The sequence below is a fragment of the Bombus impatiens genome, unplaced genomic scaffold (assembly GCF_000188095.3).
Source record: "Bombus impatiens unplaced genomic scaffold, BIMP_2.2 scf_0140, whole genome shotgun sequence".
Classification (NCBI taxonomy): domain Eukaryota; kingdom Metazoa; phylum Arthropoda; class Insecta; order Hymenoptera; family Apidae; genus Bombus; species Bombus impatiens.
In genome coordinates this window covers 1-24,716 of record NT_176559.1, presented here as the reverse complement: position 1 = coordinate 24,716, position 24,716 = coordinate 1, and the positions used below count along the sequence as shown (strand labels likewise).

Genomic DNA, 24,716 nt, shown 5'->3' with positions numbered 1-24,716 from the left:
ACGGTAGTTGCGCGCTGGTTGAATATTAAATTAATGTCCACCTCGTCCATGGATTTTTTTTGTTAACATGTGCTGACTTTCGCTTTAATACAGCCACCACAGCGCATACTAACCTGCTGCACTAATCCTAATGTTTTATTAAATATTACTCGATGAAAGTTTTCTCTGAAAAAAATTGAATCTTTTTAAGCTTGTGTCCGCGCTCCACCAATTATTGTTCAAATTATTATACTATTATTATAACTACGATCTATATTCATTTTATTTATTCATATTGCTATCTGTTTAATGAAGATACTGTTTAAAATGCTGGCCTTCTGCAGCGATGCAAGCATTAAATCTAAAAGTGCGTTCAGACTATCGATATTTCGAATTTCTCAACATTCCCGTAAGTAAGAGATTCTCAGACGATCGATATAGTGTATATATATTGTCGATACAATGTTGTAGGATGTATTATTTATTTAAAATGGATTAAATAGGAAACGGTGGTTATTTAACGTGAACTAAATACAGTAATGTGCTATAACTAAGACAATTAAATAGTTAATTTACAACTCTCGTAACCACGGTTCCAACGCTCTCTTTCACGCGGACCACTCTTTCTCACAGACTTCTCAACTAACGACGGACTGTTAATTCGTCTTTGTCCCTTAAGCATCCCTTTGTCTTTTCTCATAGCCCTATCACGTAGGCCTTTTTTCCGCGTAACCATTCGACCGAAGGACCCACGATACATTGATGGGCCTGTCAGCACTTAGGCTTTCTCGCGACATTGTTTATGGTTCACCAGATATTTCTTAGGCTATTTGTCCACGATACTACAATATTGTCTCGCTTTATGTGGAATTTCAATTTTGCATTGCTTTCTTCTTCATTGTTTCAATTCAATCATCTAAATAAAATTTGCTCACTTTTGTAACTGTGGTGAATTGGTTTATATCCGAATCCGTATGTATCTGTGAAATAGAAGTATTTTTTATCAAGTTTCCGTGAATATTCGAAATATTGACAATATTTCTCTTGACGTCAACCCGTCCTGTTAATGTTCGATGATATTTATAATATCGTATTGACAATACGTATTGATCCGTTTTACGTACGATAATGTTGAGAACCTTGAATTTTTGACAGAGAACACGTTTACATTGATCAGTTAAATCGTAGCTGTACATTGGTTTGGTGATATTTGTTGTTCTGCACCTACGGCTCGATCTTTCAGAATAAATGAGTGTAAATAAGTACGTGAAAAAAGTGAGAACCTTTTTGATTGTTTGTGGGGATTTTCTTCAAAATGAAGCGAAAACGTGCAATTATCTAAAGAACATATGTTTTTTTTTAATTTATCGGTCTCCTTACACGTTCCAGAAGTTTGACATTAAAATTGGGAACACCCTGTATATAGCAATATCAATAAAATTTAATGAAATTAAAGACAAGCCCGTAAATAATTTCAAAGGCACAAATAATGTTAGTATAATATATCTGATGATTTTAATAAAGGACTAAATAAATCAACGTATTTCTTCTTTATTGTATATTGAAGTACCTTTCTGCTCTCATAATTCGCAGTAATTAAATTTCAACATTCTGAAGTTTTTCTCATGCGTGTTTCTATGCTTCGTCATAATCCGAATGGATGCACAAAAAGTCGTCGGTAGCTGGCGTACGAGGATACTAAAAATCAGTATGTATGGCGACGCTGTATCTCACGAGAATCGTCGCCTGACCGCTTCCATCGGCGACAATATACAATCAGTATCCATCATACACGTATTGCGATACATATGTCATGTTTATGTGCGAAATAAAGGATTATCCTGCATACGTAGAAATATACCAGCAATGAGTTTACTTACTTATATGGAAATACTTCATCTGAATTCTGAGTGAGAGTTATTTTCTGCCTTACATGATCAAAACCTCTTCGTAATCAAGTAGTGTTTGAAACATATACGTCATTTTTATATTTTTACAAAATATCATATTTACGCGTTTTTTTCTGACAATGTTATCCGTATCATTCACATTGTTGAAAATCTGTTACTCTATGATATTTATATTGTTTTAATCATCCAAAGAAATCTAGTAACATGAGTCAGACACATTACAGACAATCAGACAAAGGTCGTACGAAGAATGACATCCTCTAAAAACAGTCAAATCAAAATATCTGTACGTAAAAAAATTACCAAAAGATTGTTAGACAAAATCCGTGTTGAGTATGTCTGTACGAAATGATGTGATGACATGTCACTTATATGAAAGTATATCTCAACTATTCACTTGATGCCCGTGTTTTACAGATATGTATATTCAACAATTTCAGTGAATTCTTTGATTAAATTTTATAATAACGATAAAATGTTAGTTTCCATAGGATTTTAATTAATCACAGGTTTATATGTTTTCAGCACATCAACGGATGCGCACGGTCACCAACTATTTTTTAGTTAACCTTTCCGTGGCTGACCTGATGATGTCATTACTTAACTGTGTTTTCAACTTCATTTTTCTACTGAATTCTGACTGGCCATTTGGCGTGGTATACTGCACTATCAACAACTTTGTAGCGCATGTCACGGTCTCTTCAAGTGTCCTCACTCTCGTCACCATTTCCTTCGATAGGTAAGTTTCGATCGACAAAGTTATCCAGTAGTTGAATTTATTATTATTTGTGACATTCTTCCTATGCATGAACTTATGCAGATACGCCATTTGTTTCTTGAGAATTAAATATTAATCGTACGCCTATGTAATGAAATTAAGGAATTAGTAAATAGTGGAATTGGCCAGTTTGGCTTCTGAGAGATTCGTATGTCATTACATTAAAATATCGACTATTATTAACAATTTCTCGATAATTATGTGGTCGATCGATTCCAGATTTCACATAAGGATTACTTGTACCCCAAGTTAGTTTTGCTCGAAATTTGAGAGTAGTCTTGAATTTCCAGCTGTACCCCGTGAAGCTGAACAAATTTAAAGAAGTCATAATTCCTTTTGAAATCCTAACGTCGTCCAAACTTTTCAACTTGCATATAAATGCATATGTATGTATATTTGATCACAATGATTAATCTGCATATAATTTAAATAGTATTACGAAGACAATGATTTTATGTGTGAATTATAAACGTGTCCAGAAATAAATTATGAGAGCAATTTACGTAAATCGAACAATAGTCTCTCTGTCAGATGCAAAGATTTGATTACGTACCATTTGCATTCTCCTCTCAAATTTTAATTATTTTCTTAGCGTAGAGGTTCCACCTCTGCAGAATGATTAAAATTAAAATATGTTAGAAATTGTTTTAGAAGCTGTTAACGTACCAGAAAGATTTTATAACCCTGTCAACGAAAATAATAGGAAATGAAAGGAGGGGGCAGATGCAATTTCATTTCCAAAGAGGAGTTTTTTTCTATTTGGTCAATACATTGCTATGCTACAAATACTGCATACTTAGCTATGGAAAAAAATTTAGGGCGATAATTAAAATTATATTTTGAAGCAATTAGGGTGTACAGGGATTAGAAAGGGACATCCTGTACAATACTAACAATTGTCTTACAATCTCTAACTATTTTAGCTCGGACAAGTTTTAAATTTATCTCTACGGATGCCGGCTGAATGGAAGAAACAATTATTACCCGTGCTGGCACGTAGCTATCGACATTTCAGAATCTGGAATTATTGATTGTACGCGTCTTTCTATCTCAGATTGTTTGTGTGTGTTGGCGATTCTTCGTGAAAAAGTTTCAAGCGCGCACTTATATTTATAACGATACAAATTAATATCTTTCAGAAAATAAGGAAGATTTTTTCAATGTTTTTTATGATTTAGACATATTGCTACAATTAAGATGATCTACAAGCAGAATGCAGTTACAGTGATTGCACTTGGTTGACTCGTTTTTAGCTGTAAGATGAAAGTATAATTAATATATTCAATTGTAAGTTTGGCGAGAATAACTTACTCTTCGCTATTGAAAAGAAGTGGCCGACTTTTATCAATGTATATTTATACGTATCTTATATATGTTGGATGAAGGTACAACAGATCTTTTTACCAAAATATCACGTATATTATACAGACCTGTTGAAATTTCATTATGCTAATGAGACATAGCTATGATGTAAATTCTGGAAATTAATATATAGAGTTAAACCTGGAATCGATCCGATAATGTATATGGAAGTTGCAAGATACATATTCCGGCAAGGACCACATGGCACTTCGGATGAAAGAAGGAGGCATTGGAAAATGATATACTATGTAACTTATGCGAAGAAACAGAGGGGTGTCTGACATTTATTATATACCTATGGAGAAATCGATAGAGAATAGGAAAAGCAAGCGCATTAGCAAGTACATTAGAGAGTTGAGGGGACGGGATGGAAATAAAATGGATTAGAGAAATAGAAAGACTGAGAAAATAAGTGAGCAATAGATAGATAAAACTCGGATCGAAAAGAAACACAAAGCAATATACGGCAATAGGTATGCACTACGATGCAATATAGTTTAAAGGGGGACGATGCAATCGTCAAATTCGTTAGTGTTCACAAGTAAGTGAGATGATTGAATTTAATTATAGGTATTCTGATAGCCAAGCCATCCAACCACATCCTCGTCATTCTTCGATTTCCTAACCGGCCTTTCTACTTTTCTTCTCCAATCTCTCGATATTTTTCACATGGCTTTACGCGACCCTTAACCGATACTACCCTATCTTCTTGTAGCTTCTTTCACCTTCTACGTTTCCTGTTCTTCCTTCCTTTCACTTCCACTTGGCCACTTAACTGACAACTGCTAACTTGATTTTAGTTAGGCCTTATTAACCAGGCTTTTAAGAATCAGTTTGCTTTCACTTTTTGCTTTCTCTGAATTTTCTGTGTTCTAGCTCTCCTCTGTTACGTCAGCTAGTTCTTTTCGTTTTACTTCGGTCTTCATTTTCTGTCTTTTAAAGGATTTGTCTCTTCGCCCGCGCAGACAGTATGTAATTGATTTCCACTAACTAACTTTGTTTCGTCGTCCCATTGTTTACGCGTACTTGTATACGACTTTAATTATGCAATAATTAAGATGAAAAGATAGATTTTTACCTACTTTCTCTATCAGTGTCACCTCAATGTAAAAGTAGTATCTGGCACTATTCACGAAGCAGTAAGTGGTAAGTAGCTCGCGATCAAATTTTTTTATGAATATATTACGTGCATTGTACGAAACATTTTGAAATTTCGTTAGCACCGTAATGAGACACGCCGCGATTATGATAGTATAATTTGAAACCAATCCGAATATGTATATAAAAGTTACAAGCAGTTAATGAAAAATTAGTATACAGCATAAATAGTAGTCTTAAACGTACAATTAGAACTAAAGATGATCTTATTAAATATTGTGGCTTTTTAATGTGGCGAATAATTGATTATTCAAATATCTTGATGACGTTCGCAAAGCATATGCTTCCAATAAATATCTTCTAATTTCTATGTATATTTTCAAATTCAAAATGTAATCACGATAGTCGTGTCTCGCTACAAAGTTAATGAAACTCGCTGAATAAAAAGCTTTCCGGAAGTGTTCCATTCAAATACGTTTCTTAGCCATGATGTATTATGTTGTTATACCTGAAAGAGCAAGCTGAAGCACTTTCATATTCGCGGACGAGATATCCTGTGACAAAACGTTCACACGATACTATACGCGAGACATATCGTGTCGATTTTTCATTATCTATAATTAAATGTCGGTAAAAAGTAGGACAGACTGTTTTTGTACATCCACAAATGATAATAATGCATCATATGAATATCTTGTTTGTAAATACAGAAAGGGTAAGGTTAGCTAACAAACAAATTTATAGCTTGGATGTGAAGATAATGGAAATCAGGTTTGAAAAAGTATTTAAGTCGCTGATAAATATAAAAGGACCACCACAATAGAATTACAAATTTATAGGAAACATATCATAGATATTTTCGAGAAAATGGAAACAATTTTTTAATTTCGAAATATCAATAATTGTATGAGTTATTGAAGCGTTTCAGATTGTTTGCCGATAAAAAGGATATTTCTTTGTCTGATGAAGATGTTTTTTTTCTGTGTTTCTGTGAATAAAATCGTTTATATCTACATTTAATTTTTTCACTGTTCTAGTCTTTCAAAAAATTTGAAAAAATTCTGGGATATTCGTCGAAGTATTCGCTATATTATACTGTCAGTTTTTAAGTCGACCGTTTAAAAGGTTTCTTAGCAAAAATTAAGATTTGCTTAAAAATAATAATCAATAAACAAATTAATTCCGTGGTGTAATTATCTTTGGATAAAATTATTTTCTGTATTTTCTTCCCAGCACGTTCGAAAGCTATCAAACACAAATTTTTTTATAATCAATCCGAATAATATAACAACCAGGCTAGTCATTATATGTACATATGTATAATTACTACTAGCGACTACTAGTACAACATAAAACTGACACATAAAAGTGACACATGAAAACGACAGATCTCCGTTAATGATAAGCGATGGTTATGAATAATAGCAAAGTTTATAAATCCTCTGATTGTCTGTTGCAGATATATGGCCATTATGAGACCTCTGAAACATCATATGTCTCGGAAAAAGACGATAATGATTGTTTTTCTAATATGGGTCATCTCTTCAACTTTGGCTGTACCATGTTTGTTATATTCAACAACAGAGTCTAGAAGGTAGTATTTTTAAATTATTTATATATGTTCATTTAGATAATTAATTACGCAATTAGTAAAATAGAAATGATTAAAAAATAAATCAACGAACTTGTCGTTGTAAGATCTTTGAAATGATGCATCAATATATTTTATTTATTATATATATATATGCTGAAATATTCGCAGCAAGACCATTATTAATGAATTCATGTATTTAACTCTACGGCATGGGCTACTGGCAATATGCTCCACTCGTTATTCCAACCATTATTCCAACCCGTTATATCAATATATCAAATGTTTTCATAAACAAATTGTAAATTATCTTAAGGGAGATAAAAAACAAATGAATTTGTGGCAATACTTGATTACTGAACTAAATACAGCAAATAAATAAATGAAAGAGAGATAGAGAGAACAGTTGCTGACAAAACATTTGAAGTTTTTTTTTTACTTTATTTTCTCTCAGTAAAAAGATTGTAGCAAATTGTAAAGATTTTCTTAATTGACACTATACCATCAATTTAAATTCCTACTCTTTTTCACATTCAATTTAACACTTTACACCTAATACAATGTTTTGCTTTCATATTTTTTCTTTTATGTCGATGTCATTTACTTTCACACATCTGTGAATGCATTTCACTATATAACATAATACGAACATAACACATTTTGTTTCTCATCGTCTCTGTATAAAAAGCTCTTTAGAGTAAAGTACGTTGTTACGTACGTAACCGACCAGCCTAATTAAAACCTTTCTTGTTCTCCCTTGTGTTTTTAAAATATTTCGTAAACATTGCAACAAAGGCCACCCAGGCCTAATGAAGCCAATCGGGTATAAATCGAACGCTGCATTCGAAAATGCAGAAAATCTCGAGAGCCTGAAGCCACAGATTCACCGAGGCTAAGCCGATCCAATTTAAACCACGCTAAAATCTCCAAAGTTCCTAACAAAGACCCCTTGTATCTGTTTCAAGAGGCAGTGTGTAACACACAGTACTTCAGGCAAGAGCAAAACCAACATCTGTGCTTCCTATTCCAACCAAGTTCCTTTCTAAAAAATCGTTAAATATATGTAAGCTCGATCGTACATATATCGTATATATATGGTAAAAGGTTAATGAATTCGTCTTCAGAAACACTATCAGATGAGAACCGAAGAGAAATATAACAGTTTTGTTCCAAGAAACGAACTTAGCCTTCGTTCCTCGGAAGATAATAATATAAAAGGGATATCGTTAAGCGATAAAGGACTGTCCTGAGTCTAGAGTTACCACGGGCATACTATTAGGTTGTCCGAAAAGTTTCTTTCGTTTCATACGGTGATAATAGATGAACAACAATTTCTGTTCTATATTATTTTATTGAATTAGGTATGATCGATTTCGTTATATCTCTATTATTGTGTTCGTGTATAATTCAATAAACTAATATAAAATAAACAACATTTTGCGTCTATTATTTCCTTATAAAACGAAAGAAATTTTTCGGACAACGCTATATTACCAAAGTTTTTGACACAGACCCTCCGTATCTATTTCAAGAGACAGTGTTTAACATACGACACTTCAGACCAGAACAAGACCACCATCCGTGCTTCTTATCCCAATGAAGCTTCTCCGTATTATTGTACCATCGACTTGTTATCCTTTTCTGACACCTTTCCTGGTGTCCTTTTCTATGTCGTTGTGCAATATCCAATTAAGACACGATATATATTTCGAAACGATATAAGAAACACAAGTGTTGAATTCTGAAGTCTTTTATAACGCAGAGCGCGGTATTGGAATTAAAGAGAGTGTTGGACAATAAGGTCCCATAATAAATTATGTTTTAAGTAAAGTAGGATTTTCTATGAAATGTGCTGGTAACATGATTCTTTGAAATTGGACTGAAAGTTTTGCACAGACGTATTATGCCGGACAATAATTATGCCGTTTCTCGTAGAAAACAGTAAACTGTACAGTAACGCAAAATAATAGATAAGTATGATACTATTAGGATTTCTCGAGGATTTTTAAAGTTTAAGCATCGAAGTGTTGCGGTTGGTTTATATTCCCGATGCCTTCGCGTGTCGCTGAGAAAGCAATTGTCTACACGTGGCTAAGCACATGACACTTTGTAGAAAATGTCTCGAAGACGTTCAATATTTTTTCTCCTTCCCACTGTTCCATCATTCCGAGGACAAGAGACGTTTGGGTAGTCGGTTAAGGATATACAAGAAGTACATGATACAAGAAACTTTTCTCCAAGTCATATTCTCTTACAATGTTTCAAGACAACGAATGTATTTTAACGTGATCCATATATTTCAATTTCGTAGTATCTAACATCGGATCATATTTGACCTCGAAATAAGCTTGATCTGAGAGATATAAGTTAAATCAATCAGGAAGAATCAATAAACGAATTAAAAAATTATTACTACTTATTGTACAAATAAAGAATCATATATATAATATTATCAGAATCAGAATATATATATGAATGCAGAGATAGTACTATGTTTGAATAATAATGTCACTGTATTTAAGAAGCCAACAAGCTGAAGAGAGATAGCAGCCTGCAATTCCCACAAAATTTCATTTCTTGCTGCAGATAATATAAATAATATTAGAGGAGGATATTTATCGCGAGTAATCAACCACTGTAGCATGAAAGCATGAAAGAATGTAATTAAGTGTTGAACATCTATGTCATCAGAAATGGAAGAAATAGTTTAATATCCTATATACAGTGCTATTAAGTACTTGCATGATTACCGAGAGTCGTCATTTGAACGTCTAATTTAGTTCGAATAGAATAATTTCTCCAAATAATATTCTCGTTGATCCTAAATTTCTTAGTGTGAGTACAAGATTATTTAAGTCATATTATAACAGGTCGATGAATTACATCTATCAAGTTAAAAATATATGATAACATTTAAACTAATATTGGCTTCGCCATCGGCGGCTTCAAACAATTCTGAAAACTAATAATTTGAGAAAGAACTTCAATTGTTATATATGCTCAGTCAAACAGTAGAACTTTATTCTACAAAATTCTTTTATACGACAAACGAGGGAGATATTAAGTATTCTATTTCCCGTAGCTCACTCTGTATATAGAATAGTCGATAATAAAAGAACGTTTCTACAAACAAGAATAAGATAAACCGGAAAGATAAAAGAGCTACGTTCGAAGTTTTTTTTATTATACTTATTGATAGGTACCTACTTAAAAATTAAGAGAAATATTCCTGAGATCGAGCACTTTTATAAATAAAGATAAAATAAAGGCGAACATAAGACAAACATACAAAATATGCATTAAAGATTTCATTTATTACTTAATAGCCTTAAATCTCTGATACTGAGCAATCATTACTACATAAACGAATGTAGGGCAGCTAAGGCGACGATTTCAGTTGATCGTTAAACCCAACGATAGATGCTTAGAGGCTTATGCAAGTCGTAGAGAAGGAATCTATGCCATTCTACGCCATTAAAAGGCCCCACAGTTTACAAAAGATATAGCAGATTTATACTTCATGAAATTCCGAGTATAGAAATTTAATGTTCCTTCTAGTACGTGAAGTTGCCTCCATAGAAGTAATTGGAAGAGTAAGGCAACAAACGCAACGGATTCTATACAGATAAAATGCTGAAAAATAGTTTTGACACAATGTAATATTAACATAGACATGTTCATACACAAGAGTTAAACTAGACATACAGATGGTAAAAAGTGCAAACGCTTGTAAACGTTTTTTAAACACAAGGATAAACACTATCCATTTTCATACTCTTGCTTAAAGGCGACCATCCAGATGCCGTAACTTCTTTTTGGTTAGAATAATGTTAGAAGGACAAAGCCAGTTCGACAATAAAAATAAAATATCAGCGTGATAATTTAAATTTACTTCAGAGCAAAGTGAAAGCAGAAGACAAGGGTGAAAAAGTGTAAACGCATATTAGGGAAATAAAGTACAAGTGAAAAATAGATTGGTAATAGATGAAAGAATGGATGAATGAAGGAATGAATGAATGGACAAATGAAGGAGTGAATGATTGGACGAATGAAGGAATGAATAAATGGTCGAATGAAGGAGTGAATGAATAGACGAATGAAGGAATGAGTTACTGGACAAATGAAGGAACGAATGAATGGATGGATGAAATGAAATGGGAAGAATGTCTATATAAAGAGATTTAAAGAGAAAGAGAAGTGATAACGAAAGAATCGATATATACTTATGCTATTGTAGTTACTTATTTAATTTCATTTCGTGCTTGTTTGCATCTGAATTTCAGTTAGGATCAAATATCGTGTGCATTATATGTATAATGTATATGTATACACGATCTTTGTTGTCTTATTCTACTTAGTGATTAATTATATAAGCAAATTCGTGAACTAAGGGAGACATTGACTTCGCTCGGAGTTTCATAAGATAAGTTTTGATATTCCGGATGTTGATTTTACGGATCTGTATAAATAAGCAGATCTAATATACGATCTGCGATGTATCATCTGTATCCTCCTATTGTTTGTCAAAAACATTTTTGAATAATAAAATTTCCTAAAATTAAATACATTATACATATATATATATAAAAGTTATTATAAAAGTGTCATCTTTTTGTAATGTCAAATGTACTGTTTAATTATAGGTATTCGAATGGCAAGACTAGGATTTCGTGCTATCTGGTTTGGCCAGACGGAACTTATTTGTTCAGCAGAATGGAATACTCGTAAGTGTAGTATGTATTAATCATTACAATCTTGTGCATTAAATTACGTTTCTAAGATATATAGATATAGCAGCACCATTCTTTAGACTTTTCGGTACAAGCAGTGACTACAAGCGTTCATAAATCAGCACTTGTAAGATCTCGCGAGGCTGTAATCATTCATTATTGAATATGCAATGAATTCGACGAGTGATTAAATAGTCAAGTATACGTAAGCTTGCGTAACTGATTGTAGCCTTTTCTTAGGCCCCAAGCAGCATGACAGTTACTCAAGTTATAATGTTCTGAAAAATTGTATTATAATATTCCTTCATTTTGCAAGATTTCCTCCGCCACTCAAGAAGTGCGACTCGTTGTCAGTCAGCCGTTGAATTTATCATGCTTTCCCGATTGTATTGTAGCATAGCTGCAATGGAACTCATTCGGGGAACGTACGGAAAACAATTTGATTCTTCGAGTTGGTTCTTCAATATTCATGGATTGTGATTTAGTACAACAATTCATTTAAACAGAATTAATGGATTCTTGTGACACATACATCGACGTGCGTTACGAGAAATAGCACGAGTCATTTGTTTTACGGAGGGTAGAGCACTTTGGTATCTTCTTTGCGTGAATCCATAGCCAGTGTAGTCTACCACCTTCATCGATTCAGAAAAGACTGAAATCATGTTAATCATAATAATGTGTCGACCAATGTAAACCCAGCCAAACGTATATTGACATAGTCTAAAACGAAAAATAGTTTAAAATCATCGGCAGCATACCTAACAAACGTTTAACCTGGAAGCCTCCAAGAACTAAGAAAAGCTGCAAACTGAGCATCTTCCGACTTCTCAACTCAACAATCATCGACTTTCTATTTGGCTAAAGCTGGAAGAGGAGCCGGTCAGACGCAATATTGGATATCTCTTTGGCTAAAGGAATGAGGAAAGGAAGAAAAGAGGAATACAAAGGAAGCTATCTGCTGTAGTCTACGACCCTTCAATTGGACGAAGAGGATATCATCATCTAGTTAACACCAAAGGATAACATAACAATGATAAAGCTAACAATAAGTAGTGTAGCTGAAACATTTGCCTATTCATTCTTTCTCCACCGATTCATCGAGCTTGGGCTTTATTTAAATAAAATATTTGGGAAGTGATTATTTAAATAATATATCATCATATTTAGTTAGATGTTATCTTTAAATAATTATGCGTTACTTTACTTGGGTAAACACGCGATGTTTCTTCTTGGATACGCGATTTACCGTTTGATTTTTTTATTAAAATTCACATTTGTCGGTGGGAAATTAACCCAGCTGGAGAATCGTCGTGTGAACGCTTCGATTGTTATAGACGTATCTATCACGCACCTATCTCGATTTTCTCCAAAGAGGAGATAGTTATTTGCTTTTCATATTCATTCATTTCTCCTACAAGTGCTACGTATTACATATTTGCTACCAATAATAACTAGTAACAGAGTTGTGCAGAGCAATTTTTAAACGAGGTAAAAGTGTCGATTTCGCAGATAAATAGTTAATATATAATAAGATAAGTATAATATATAATAGATAATATAATTTGGATAAATTCCACGTTAACCGACCTCGCGTAATTTCATTCCATTAATTTATTTTTATTATCTATTTCTTATTATCTATTTAAGGCAACAAATTTGAATAAGTAAACGTTTCGAATTACCATGTTGTTAAAATCATTTTATTCTCCTGATCGTTCGATGGCTTTATAATTTTGACTCGCTTGAACGTTAAAGTTAAAACTGACTGCAGTGTTCAGATATAATTGATCGATGACAGCATTGAATTGACCCACTACTAAAAAGAAGCTACTATGCGAACATTTTTCGTTCACTCGCGTTCACATTCTATTGTGCAGTATTGTGGAGAAGTAATAAAACTTGTGCAATATCGCAAAGTATATTCGGACGATTCCTGTCAGTGTTATGGAATTTCCCCGGGGTTTGGATTTTATATAACTACGTGTATTGCTCCACGCGACTCTTTTAATTAATTCTTAGAAAATGCTGGATTTATATCACGTTTTCAGTTTTTCACGAAGATCGCGAAAAATTCCGTAAATATTGTAACAAACGATGAATACATACGATCAGCCGCAAAAGTCTACATGCCTATCGAATTTTGCGTATCTTGCGACTTATCAAAGAAAAACGCGCTTCGATACAATGTTATTTGTACTTACATATCGATACAATTATTATTTGTGTATTTTTGATACCTACGCCTTAGATACTATTCACACGTCATAATTTGCGAGCTGTTATCGATAGTATTGATTTGATATCGACCCGATCACTAATTTCAAAGATTTGCCTGTAAGTAACTTATAGTAGTTGTAAAAAATAAGCTTAAACCCTTAATTATAGGGTGCAACAGTTCATATATCTAAATATCATGAAATTATTTTAGTATTTTCAATGAAGTATTTATTTTGTTACAGTTATAACATCGTATTTTTGAGCGTAACGTATTTAGTACCTATGGCGTTGATGGCAATATGTTATACTCTAATGGGCCGAAAACTCTGGGGCTCAAAATCCATAGGAGAGCTAACGTATTACCAAAAGAAATCAATAAAATCTAAACGGAAGGTAAGAACTGTAAAGTATATATAATCGATGATAATATTAGAAAAATAGGACTATAATATAATTACAGTGGGTATGAGTATTTTTAAAAAGTGTGCATATGTAATAAATAAATAAATAAATAAATATATATATATGTCGGAGATGAAAGGACATCGGAGCCTTTCTTTTGGAATGTTTGGGAAGGTCCCCAATACTTTAGCTTAGACTTTTTATTATAGCTGTACTTAAATAACGAAACTTGGAAGTAGTTGTTTATGATTTAATCCTATTATGTTTGGCTGAGATTTATGACAGTAGGCTTGGGCTCGAAGTGACACGACTGATCGTTAAACGTAGCCACGGTCACGGGATGGACGTCTTTACCTAGCAGAGGTATGGAGTAGTCGTATAACTCTCCTTAAAAATATAGTTGTAGCGGCACACGTGTTCAAAGACAAATCAAGGCACGTGTGGTTTTGCCTTGGAGTATCAATATCGTAGGACACGCACATATTGTATTAATAATCAAACTCCGGGCAGAAACAATGTCGCCGCTACGTGGAACCGTCTAACAAAGGCGATTAGAATTTTATCGGTACCCCCTCGATCAATATAATATAAACGAACGCGATCGTAAGGAGAGCAGAGTTTCATCAGTCACATTTACGTGCGATCTCATCAGCGAGTTACTCACCGTCTTTACGATCAGTGAATACTTGACGTTTTTAACAAAGAATCTGATTTAGACTTTGGAAGAAAGCGCATTTGCAATCCCGTTGACCGTGGATTCGTTATTGAACCTAAGATCATTGTCATTAGCACGTCGAGTATCTAATCACCACGGTTACTTGTCAAATTCAGTAACAATCATATTTGTATGAGTAAATATCTTCTCTATTGTATGACAACAATGAAGATTCGTTACACGCCCCTAACCCTAATGAGAACTCGACATATATATACCATATATGTGAATTTGTTTGTAGACGTTTGGAATGCGTGTAGATTTCTTTTGCAAACAATTGTTACCTGTAAACGTGCAGATTATTCATGTAGATCGATCGATGCATTGGCGACAGCATTTTTCATCGCATTTAACATCGTAACATTTAATTTTTGCAAAATATTATATTGCATCTGCGCACTTTTTTCTGACGATGTTATCTAAATCATTGACGTCGTTGAAATTTTGTAGAGTCCTCTGCACTTTTGTTGGACTCTGCTCATAAGCTTCCAAACCGCGTACCATACTTCCCAGTAGGCACTGACCTATCTACTATAATAGTACAGGCTTATCGGAACATAAAATCTAGATATGTCAAATTCTTTGTATCTTTGTATCAAAAACTTTGTATCGTAGAATTAGTTCACGATATGAATGGCGATGAGTTTAACGTGCAACGATTGCTTTAACTGACTTTCTTATACACAGTCGAAATGTATGTATCGTCGTATGTGGAAATCCATTATTGCTGTAAAAAAATCACAATCTGTTTCTACAGCAACGAGTGGTATAATACCGGGCTGAATAAGAGCGAGTCCGTTGCATTCGAATAACAAATATCCGATAGCGTGGAATCACCTCGCGAGCGACGAGAACGTGGGAATAACACGAAGCAAACAAAAGCCAACAGTACGCGCCAGGTGTCATTGATTTCAAGAAAACCTTTGCAAAACTGCTCTTTATGCAATTGAAAAAAGAGTTGTAAAAGAAGTCGTAGAATTATCGGGAGGTTAGCGATAAAATTATATTGGCTCATCCCAGAAGTATTGCAGTTACTTTGAAAGTTAAGTTGAAAACAATCGGAATTGTTACTATCAGAGTTTGAAGAAATTGGAATAGAAAAGTTAATAGAGAAAGATGCCGAATTATGGAAGATACAAAAAAGTTTATTAATTAGTAATTGAATTTGTAATAATTAGTAATTAAATAGTATTAAGTAATTGATCGATCGTCAAGATGCTATCGTTTATTTTCATCGAGTATACGAAAACCAATGATTATATTGTTTATGGCTTATAGGCAGACCTAATGCAAAAGAGCCAAGTTATACTACAAGACCTCAATAAGCCAAATTCTCGTTACGCTTTACTTGATGGACTTCAATTCTTTAAACAACACTTGTGCGCCAGGTCACGCCATTAAATTGTAATTTCTCATTAAATAGTAAATTTGAGTAAATATTATATTTTGTGGCTGTATGGAGAAAGGATCGACGTTCACTTTCTTTTTTAAATTATACCGCGTGAGTGAGGATACGCGGGATGTACAACAGGATTTGACTCAGCACAGTAAAATACGAGAAAAGAAATTCATATAAATATATGATACGACCTCATTTTCGAGTAACGTCGTGTTTTTGACGGTGACATATGATTTCATGTTAGATTTGACTAGAATGAAGTAACGTTTTAGCTTTGAATAACGACGGTCGTATTGTAGAGTTTTCTCAATTAATTCTTTTGAGTGAGAATTTCATTTTAATCGAGTTTTTTCATCAACTGACCGTTGAGTTGAAGAACCTTCAGAATGAATGGAATTTCATTCATTAAAGGTACTTAGATAATGCAGGTCAAATTATCGTCGTACTTTTGTTCTAAAAAAAGTATGACAAGAACGCAGAACCTAATTAATTAAATGTTTCTTGGGACAACCGATCAAACTCTTTCTACTTAAAACTTTAGCTCAGAGGAAATCTACTGCAAAATATTAATCGATCCTCGTGATAATTCATTGAGAATGTTAAGTCTACATTTTCTAATCTTGATTAATCTTGATTAATCTTGATCAATTAATCCAGAGGTGGTTAAAGGTTTTCATCGGATTAATATTTAATTTGTTATCAAAGATCTACGAAATATTTGTTAACATGGAAAATGATTTTTGTGAGAGCGTTTTTTCGAAGATGTAATATAGCTATTAGAAAATTTTTTCTCAACCAACAAATAATAACTTTAATATAGAACCATAATTCAAAAGTGAGTTAAGACAATTAATAATACGACAGAAAGACTAGTCGAGTTAGCGAATTGATAATTAGGCTGTGAGAATAAAAAATAATAATGTGCCGAAAATTACCTTGAGACTATCGGACATGGCAGAACGACTTATGTTGAAATAAAACTAGTACCATTTTTTTCGAATTTGTCTTTTAGTGCATATTATTTGCCTCATGAAACTCATCCAGACGTATTTATAATATATATAGGAATCTTTTTTTTTTTAATTGAAACCAATTATATAGTTTTTTTTATCATATCTTCTATTATCTCCTTCATCAATCAAGATGCATGTCAGTATCCATGTATGTGCACATGTATCTATAATATCTCATGCATATTATGTCCTGAGAATGTACTATGCATGTATGTACGAGTACAGATTTCAGACAGAGTAAGGATTTCACAAAAATTGTAATTATTACTATACTGCAGAGATTTATACATTTGCAGGAAATATAAGAATGCATAGTATTCACATGATATGCAAAAATACATAAAACATCTAAAACAAATCGCTCATTATAATTATTTGGTGGGTGGGAAAAAGTTTCTATACAAAACACATCTTTTTTCCAGCTACATCCATAAACATATAAAATTACATAAGAATACACAAACTAGCCGACACTTACAGTTCGATAGCAATTTACACAGTTCAGGTCGATTTTTCGTAATCGAATATTTCATTGGAATATTGCTACTTATGAATAATTTCATATAGAATATTTCGTTATTTTAAAACAATTTATACAATTTATAACAATAAATCGACATGTGCAAATTTAATAAATTTCGAACGAACGATGGACAAAACAATATATAGTTTCCACATTTTCTTACAGGTTGTGAAGATGTTTATCATCGTAGTTGTGATATTCGCCATCTGTTGGCTACCTTATCAAGGGTTTTTTTTTTTCCTTTATCACCACAAGCATTTGGCGGAAAATAGCAACATCCCACACGTTTATTTAAGTTTCTATTGGCTCGCCATGTCAAATGCCATGGTAAATCCTATCATATACTACTGGATGAACAATAGGTGAGTTTTATATCTGGATAATATCTTGTGCCTAAAAAAGGTACATTCTTAAGATGGTAAAGAAGATGAAAGCGAGGAAGTAAAAATGTTTCGTTAGTATGATGTTACACAGTATCGAAAATCGATATTCTATCGAAACATTGTTGAAACCGCCAAACGCATTGTTTGAGATGATGAGAGAGAATTAGGTAATTAAAAGTCAAAAGATGAATATTACAGCAGACATTAAATGCGTCTACAGTTGATGTGAAATATATTCGTACGCCGACTAGTTTCAAACAATTCTCCATAAAAAATCAGTTTAGTAAATAATTTTTATAAAACAATAGTATTCGCGCAAAACTTTTAGAATAGACACTATGCAGGAGATCGAATGTACTTGGAAGCATAACAGAAATCGTTCATGAATCGACTTAATTCACAGAGTTTACGAAAGAATCTATAACGCATGCACCACTCTTTAATAATAATTAATTATAACAGAGTATTTAAGAACGTTATGGACGCTAGCAATGCATAAAATTCCATTCAGTAAAAATTACCAATAAAGAACGTCATAAAAATGTGCAAAAACTTCAGCGCAGGAAAAGATTTACCTAGATTTGCATTATTAATGTAAAAGTTTACTTTTTTGAGAACTGCACCTAATAGATCCACCGCATGTATAATTCATAGGTATGGAATAAGGAAGACCGCAAAATATGATTCCGCAAATGAACATTCACAGAATATTCATTAACTTGGACAGGCTATTTATCATTCGAATGATAAAGTAAACTCTGAAGATGCCATAGAAATTAGAGATCTTAAAAATAACTTGGACGTTAATCCATGTAACATCTGTGCAGCTTTTTACAAAATCAAAGATATCATAATATGATGTACTTATACAAAATATTTTAAAAATAAAGCAAACAACAACAAAAATTTGGAATTTGCGCAAATAACAAATAACCAATCAAGCCACTACTCCTACTACAAGGATAGTTACAGAAGTCAGAAACGCAATTTACAGTTTAAGCTCCACTTTTTTTGTTCTACTTAATTGACACTTATGACAAAAATCAAGGGTATTCTGTACAATGGCATACATGTTTGTGATTCCTTTTCAAAATTTTTGGCTACGAACTTGATCCTTAAAAAATTCGGAGAATTTTTGTAACCTGATCTTATTTTGTATTTGTCCAGTGAGCATGTTCATATCTTTAGAGTATTAGTGTCTTGTTACGATTCTTAATACGTAACTTTTTAATGCGTAAAATATTCGACGGAATTCACTGATTAATTTTTTAAAAACAACCACGTACGTATATATGAATCACGTAGATTGTAAATTGATGTCTTTTGATTTTCTTACAGGTTTCGGCTCTATTTCCAACTAATAATATGCAAACGTACAAACTGCGACGATTCTCCAATGCATGACTTTGTAAAGCGAACAGATGTGATAACTTGTAACTCAAGTAAGCAATTATTGGATTATAGTATATTTTACACATAGTTGATTGCTTAAGATATCTGAGGGATATTTTGGTTAATTTTTAAATATCGATAACTAATAAATACGATCTCAAATGCAATATTTCAAACTTTTCATTCTCGTGATTTTGGCATTCGTTAGATTATGACTTTTGTTAGGAGACTTTCGCGCATTTGTTACAAGGTTGCGATAAATTTTTTTCTATCGAACTATTTATTTTATTATCGAACATGTCATTTAATGCATCATTACATTTTTATTTTGCGTATTTAGGAAGTTATTAGTTGATAATTTACAACGAACAATAAGATTTGCGTTTAATACTACAAGTATAAATTTGACTAATGAAACATAAATTTACTAATTTATTCTCAGGTCGTCCTAAATCCACTTCGATACGTTGGAAGCATAACATGGCAAAGACACAGATGCAAAATATACGAATGCGATCTATATGTATAAACGATCACAAACAAGACACAACTACCGTCTGATAAATAATATGTGAATAACATAATAAACAAATTTTGTTTGTGAATAGTAAAATCTTGTGATGATTGTAAGTATCGTAATAAATGTTAACTTATTATAACTCTGTCCTTGTTCTTGTACCTATCTAATACTATATAACGTAATACATTATAACGTAATTCTAAACAATGTAATACTATATAACATAATACATTATAACGTAATTCCAAACAATGTAATACTATATAATGTAATACATTATAACGTAATTCTAAATAACGCAATACTATATAACGTAATACATTATAACGTAATACTACATAACGTAATATTGGGTTGGCAACTAAGTGATTGGAGATTTTGTCATTACCACCTAATGTATATAGTATATATTATATAGTATTATATATATCGTGTATTAAATTTATTCGAAAGTATTCGAATAGTTTATTGGACAAAGTGATCGATCCAAACGGTGCATAGTTCATGACGGTGATTCCGCCGTCTGACGGTCACGTTCCACTGTTGCAGAGTTTTTCAGAGTTGGTCGGGGCTGTGTACGATATTTTGTGTAACTGGAAATTTAACGCAAAGGTACGTTGATCGCACATTGCGGCAAATACAGCGCGAACGGTAATTCTAATTATCTCATATTTAGTTATAGGTTATCGTATCGGCTTGTTCTCCTTTGTATAAATTGCCCTGCGAGCATGGATGGACGATGCATCTGGAGAAATGAACTGTGACGAATAACAACGAGCAGCAAGAGGATTAACAAGAGGAAGAAGGAAAAGAGCGTATAATCGTTGATAATGAGAAAATGTATTATCTGGTTGGTTGCGTACGAGTGTGGGAGAAAAAGTGTGAAACGAGGGAAATACAGGGAGAAGTATCTTGTAAATGTGTAAATAAGAAGCGCAAAAAAGATCGTTTGTAAATGTGAAACGTTTTGCGTAAAACAAGTAATGATAAGAGCGTAAAAATATAGGGTGAAAAGACGAGGTGTATAATAAAGATGCGTAAATAAAAATAAACGCGTTGCTAACTTGGGTGTATGAAAGGTGGAGCAGGAAAGGTAATAATTTGATGTTTGGTTGTTGATTCAGCATGGAAATTTGTTAAAACATGGGCTAGTTTCGTTAGAAAATTGTAAAATATGTAAAAAGATTGTAGACGTTAGATGCGCGAAAGTTGAAAGAAGTAAGAAAAGAAGGAAAAGAGAGTATAAAATGATAATAGGTAATACGTAAAGCAATATAATTTTCTGGATGGCAAAAGAATGGATTTGTTTGGATTCTAGGAGACTAAAGAATAAATAAAGATACATTTAGGAGATACTCGCGCGTTGTTTATTCGACTATTGATCATAAATTGTGAAAGTAGGCTTTAAAAAAATAAATGGCAGATAGAATAGGTTTTAAAGGTTAAGAATATGGTTGCGATAAGAAAGGTGTAATTGTAAAATGTATGGGTAATGGAATAAAATACCATTACGAAAGGTAGTAATTATATCTGGAAATATATTAACAAGGAAGAATACGAAAGTTATTAGAAATAAAATGGAACGGTATTATTAAATGTAGTGATTATATAGAATTATAGGAAATAGGGTGGTAATTACATCCTCGGTGTGAGTTTCGGTGAGAATTATAGTGCTTTACGGAGTCGGACAGGAAAGAAGAACGTTGGAAGAAGGTTTAGCGGAAGGGAATAGAGAGAAAGGAAATTGTTGAAAGGCGTAATGTTGTTCGAGAAAGGAAAGTTGGCACAGAAAGAAGAGAGAAATTTATAGGATTTGGTAAATTTAATAAGTGGTAAATGGGTGGCGAATGGAAGAAAGGGTAGAGAATAATAGGATGTAACTAAAATATTTTTATGATGAAAAGATAGAAGATAAAAGAGCGGTAATTGTGGAAAAAATGAATTAAACATCAATATAGGTTTAAGCAAGTAATACGTAAAGAGACCGGTTAGTTCCGCGGTAAGGTGTCGAACTCGCAACGTTTTGGCGGCGTGTTAGATTCTTGAGGCTGCGTGCGAAGCCCCGTTATTGTTGCGAGGGGCTCGTCTCTTCACCCTGGGGTTTCTTCCCCCCGGGTTGGTGTGTCCAAACCGGCTCGAGGTAATGAAAGCTACCCGATTTTGCTCCCGTAAGCAATTTTTGTTGTACGTTTGATAGGTGTGGGAAGGAAGAGAAGAAGAGTACCGCGTCTGGTCCAAGTAGGCATGGTATGCAGACAAGGTAAGGACACGAGCATTTATCGTACGACAGATTCAAATATAGAGGGAACATTACCGAATATTACAATTACAAATTACAAACTATATTAACTAAAACGAAGTAAGCAATTAAATGAATAATTTACCTAAAGCAATATATTAACATAATCTTATATTAGAAACAGAATTATAACACAGCATTAAAAATTCTAATTGCATCGGATTAGGCAGGGAAAAGAGATGTTATAGTGCAAACATTCTGATGTGCGCTGTATAAAGCATCAAATGTCGAGTACAACGCGCATCGAACTGTCCATCTATCCCGAAAAACAGCGGAGATTCGTTGAATTGAATTTTTAGCCTCGACCATTGAACAATATTAAAATTGCATCGGATTTGACAGGGGCCAGTATTGACACAGTGCAAACCTTCTGATGTGCGCTGTATAAAGCATCGAATGTCGGATACAACGGGCTTCGAACTATCCATCTAACCCGAAAAACAGCGAACATTCGTTGAATTGAATTTTTAGCCTCGAGCATTGAAAAAAATTAAAATTGCACCGGATTTGACAGGGACCAGTGTTGACACAGTGCAAACCTTCTGATGTGCGCTGTGTAAAATCGCAAATGTGGAGTACAATGCTCATCGAATTGTTTAATTTGTCCAATAGCAGCGGAGATGCGTTCGGTTGCATATTTAATCTTCAATAATGAAAACTGTGGTTGCATTGGATTTGAATTAATCTATATGTCGGAGATGAGAGGACACCGGAGACCTTCCCTCTGGAACTTCGGAAAATCCGTAAAATTGTAACTAAAGTTTACAGCTGTAATTAAGCGATTTGCTATCATTGTACTTGTTTGCGATTTGTGATAATAAACTTGGGCTCGGGGCGACAGAGCGTGGACTCGAGGCGACAGTCAGTCACCGAACGTAGCCGCGGTCACGGGATGAACGCTTTGTCTAACAAAGGCATGGAGTAATTCTATAGCTCTCTTTAAAAAGGAAATAGTTGTAACACTCGACAGTAAACATTCCAACGGTCTCTGTCCCGTAGCTCGCCACACGCAGACCCTATTCGATATAATATAACGCTTAATATGAATTTTATCTATCTGATTACCTTAACTAATTTCATAGCAACGTCATCGACCGCTGTTAGGCTCTTTTCCCTTTTAGTTCAAACTAATTGATAGTCGAAAACTAGTATGAAGGAGGTGTGAATTTAGTCTTAGTTTGTAGAAAACATTAAAATGATAAAAATGGATATCGTATTAAATCGTTAAAGGTGCCAATTTACGATAAAAATTAAGAAATCGTTCAATTTGATTTTGTTATAATGGAAAAACCGTCTCCTGCTAAGTCAAAAAATCGTTACCGTTTGATTAACAAACCTTGTCAAGGACACCTTGTCAAGGTATATAAGGAACACGGAAGTCGCGCGCGAGCTCTTTTGTGCCTGGAATTCCGGAGAGTGAACATCGAAGAAGAATTTAAATATAAGGTAAATAAAACAAAAAATATCAAATAGCAACATTGCAACTAGCAATTTACAACGTCTAAACCATTAATTTACAACACTTAAGTTATTAATTTATAACATTTAAGCCATTAATTTATAACATTTAAGGAATTAATTTATAACGCCAAAACTATTAATTTATAACATTTAAGCTGCTAATTCACAACATCCAAGCTACTAATTTACAATATTTAAACTATTAATTTATAACATTTAAGCTATTAATTTACAGCATCTAAGCCATTAATTTACAACATTTAAACTGTTATTTTATACATTTATGCTATTAATTTATAACATTGAATGTATTAATTTATAACATTTAAGCCATTAATTTGTAACTTTTAAACTATTAATTTATAACATTTAAGCTATTAATTTGTGACGTCTAGGTCATTAATTTACAACATTTATACTGTTATTGTATACATTTATGCTATTAATTTATAACATTTAAGCTATTAATTTTTAACGTCTAGGCCATTAATTTGTAATTTTTAAACTGTTATTTTATACATTTAGCCATTAATTTATAACATTTAAACCATTAATTTATATCATCTGAGCCATTAATTTATAACATTTGAGCCATTAATTTATAACATTTAAGGAATTAATTTATAACGTCAAAACTATTAATTTATAACATTTAAGACATTAATTTATAACATTTAAGCTATTAATTTACAACATATAAGCCACTCATTTACAACATTTAAACTGTTAGTTTATACATTTAAGCCATTAATTTATAACATTTAAGGAATTAATTTATAACGTCAAAACAATTAATTTATAACATTTATGCTATTGATTTATAACATTTAAGCAATTAATTTATAACATTTATGCTATTAATTTACAACATCTAAGCCATTAATCTACAACATTTAAACTGTTATTTTATACATTTAAGCCATTAATATATAACATTTAAG

At 32.9% G+C, this 24,716-nt stretch overlaps 1 protein-coding gene and 1 long non-coding RNA gene across 6 annotated transcripts in view; both read left to right on the top strand.

Moving 5' to 3' along the window:
• The window catches only part of LOC100740700 (tachykinin-like peptides receptor 86C), a 49,006-nt gene extending 28,852 nt beyond the window's left edge, over positions 1 to 20,154 (top strand). For 4 of the 5 annotated variants that reach the window (XM_024365560.2, XM_033319207.1, XM_003487107.4 and 1 more), the window contains 7 exons: positions 2,415 to 2,628; positions 6,587 to 6,721; positions 11,362 to 11,442; positions 13,911 to 14,061; positions 17,886 to 18,082; positions 19,442 to 19,545; positions 19,938 to 20,154. In XM_024365560.2, coding sequence (XP_024221328.1) covers positions 2,415 to 2,628; positions 6,587 to 6,721; positions 11,362 to 11,442; positions 13,911 to 14,061; positions 17,886 to 18,082; positions 19,442 to 19,545; positions 19,938 to 20,056 — 1,001 coding nt within the window. In that variant the 3' untranslated portion in view covers positions 20,057 to 20,154. The remainder of the gene's footprint in view (positions 1 to 2,414; positions 2,629 to 6,586; positions 6,722 to 11,361; positions 11,443 to 13,910; positions 14,062 to 17,885; positions 18,083 to 19,441; positions 19,546 to 19,937) is intronic. The other variant, XM_033319206.1, reaches the window with a different exon arrangement.
• Positions 20,155 to 20,548: 394 nt separating this feature from the next.
• Positions 20,549 to 20,955, top strand: LOC112212262. Its single transcript, XR_002946078.2, has 2 exons — positions 20,549 to 20,627; positions 20,692 to 20,955. It is a non-coding gene; the product is annotated as an uncharacterized LOC112212262 (long non-coding RNA).
• The last annotated feature ends 3,761 nt before the right edge of the window (positions 20,956 to 24,716 follow it).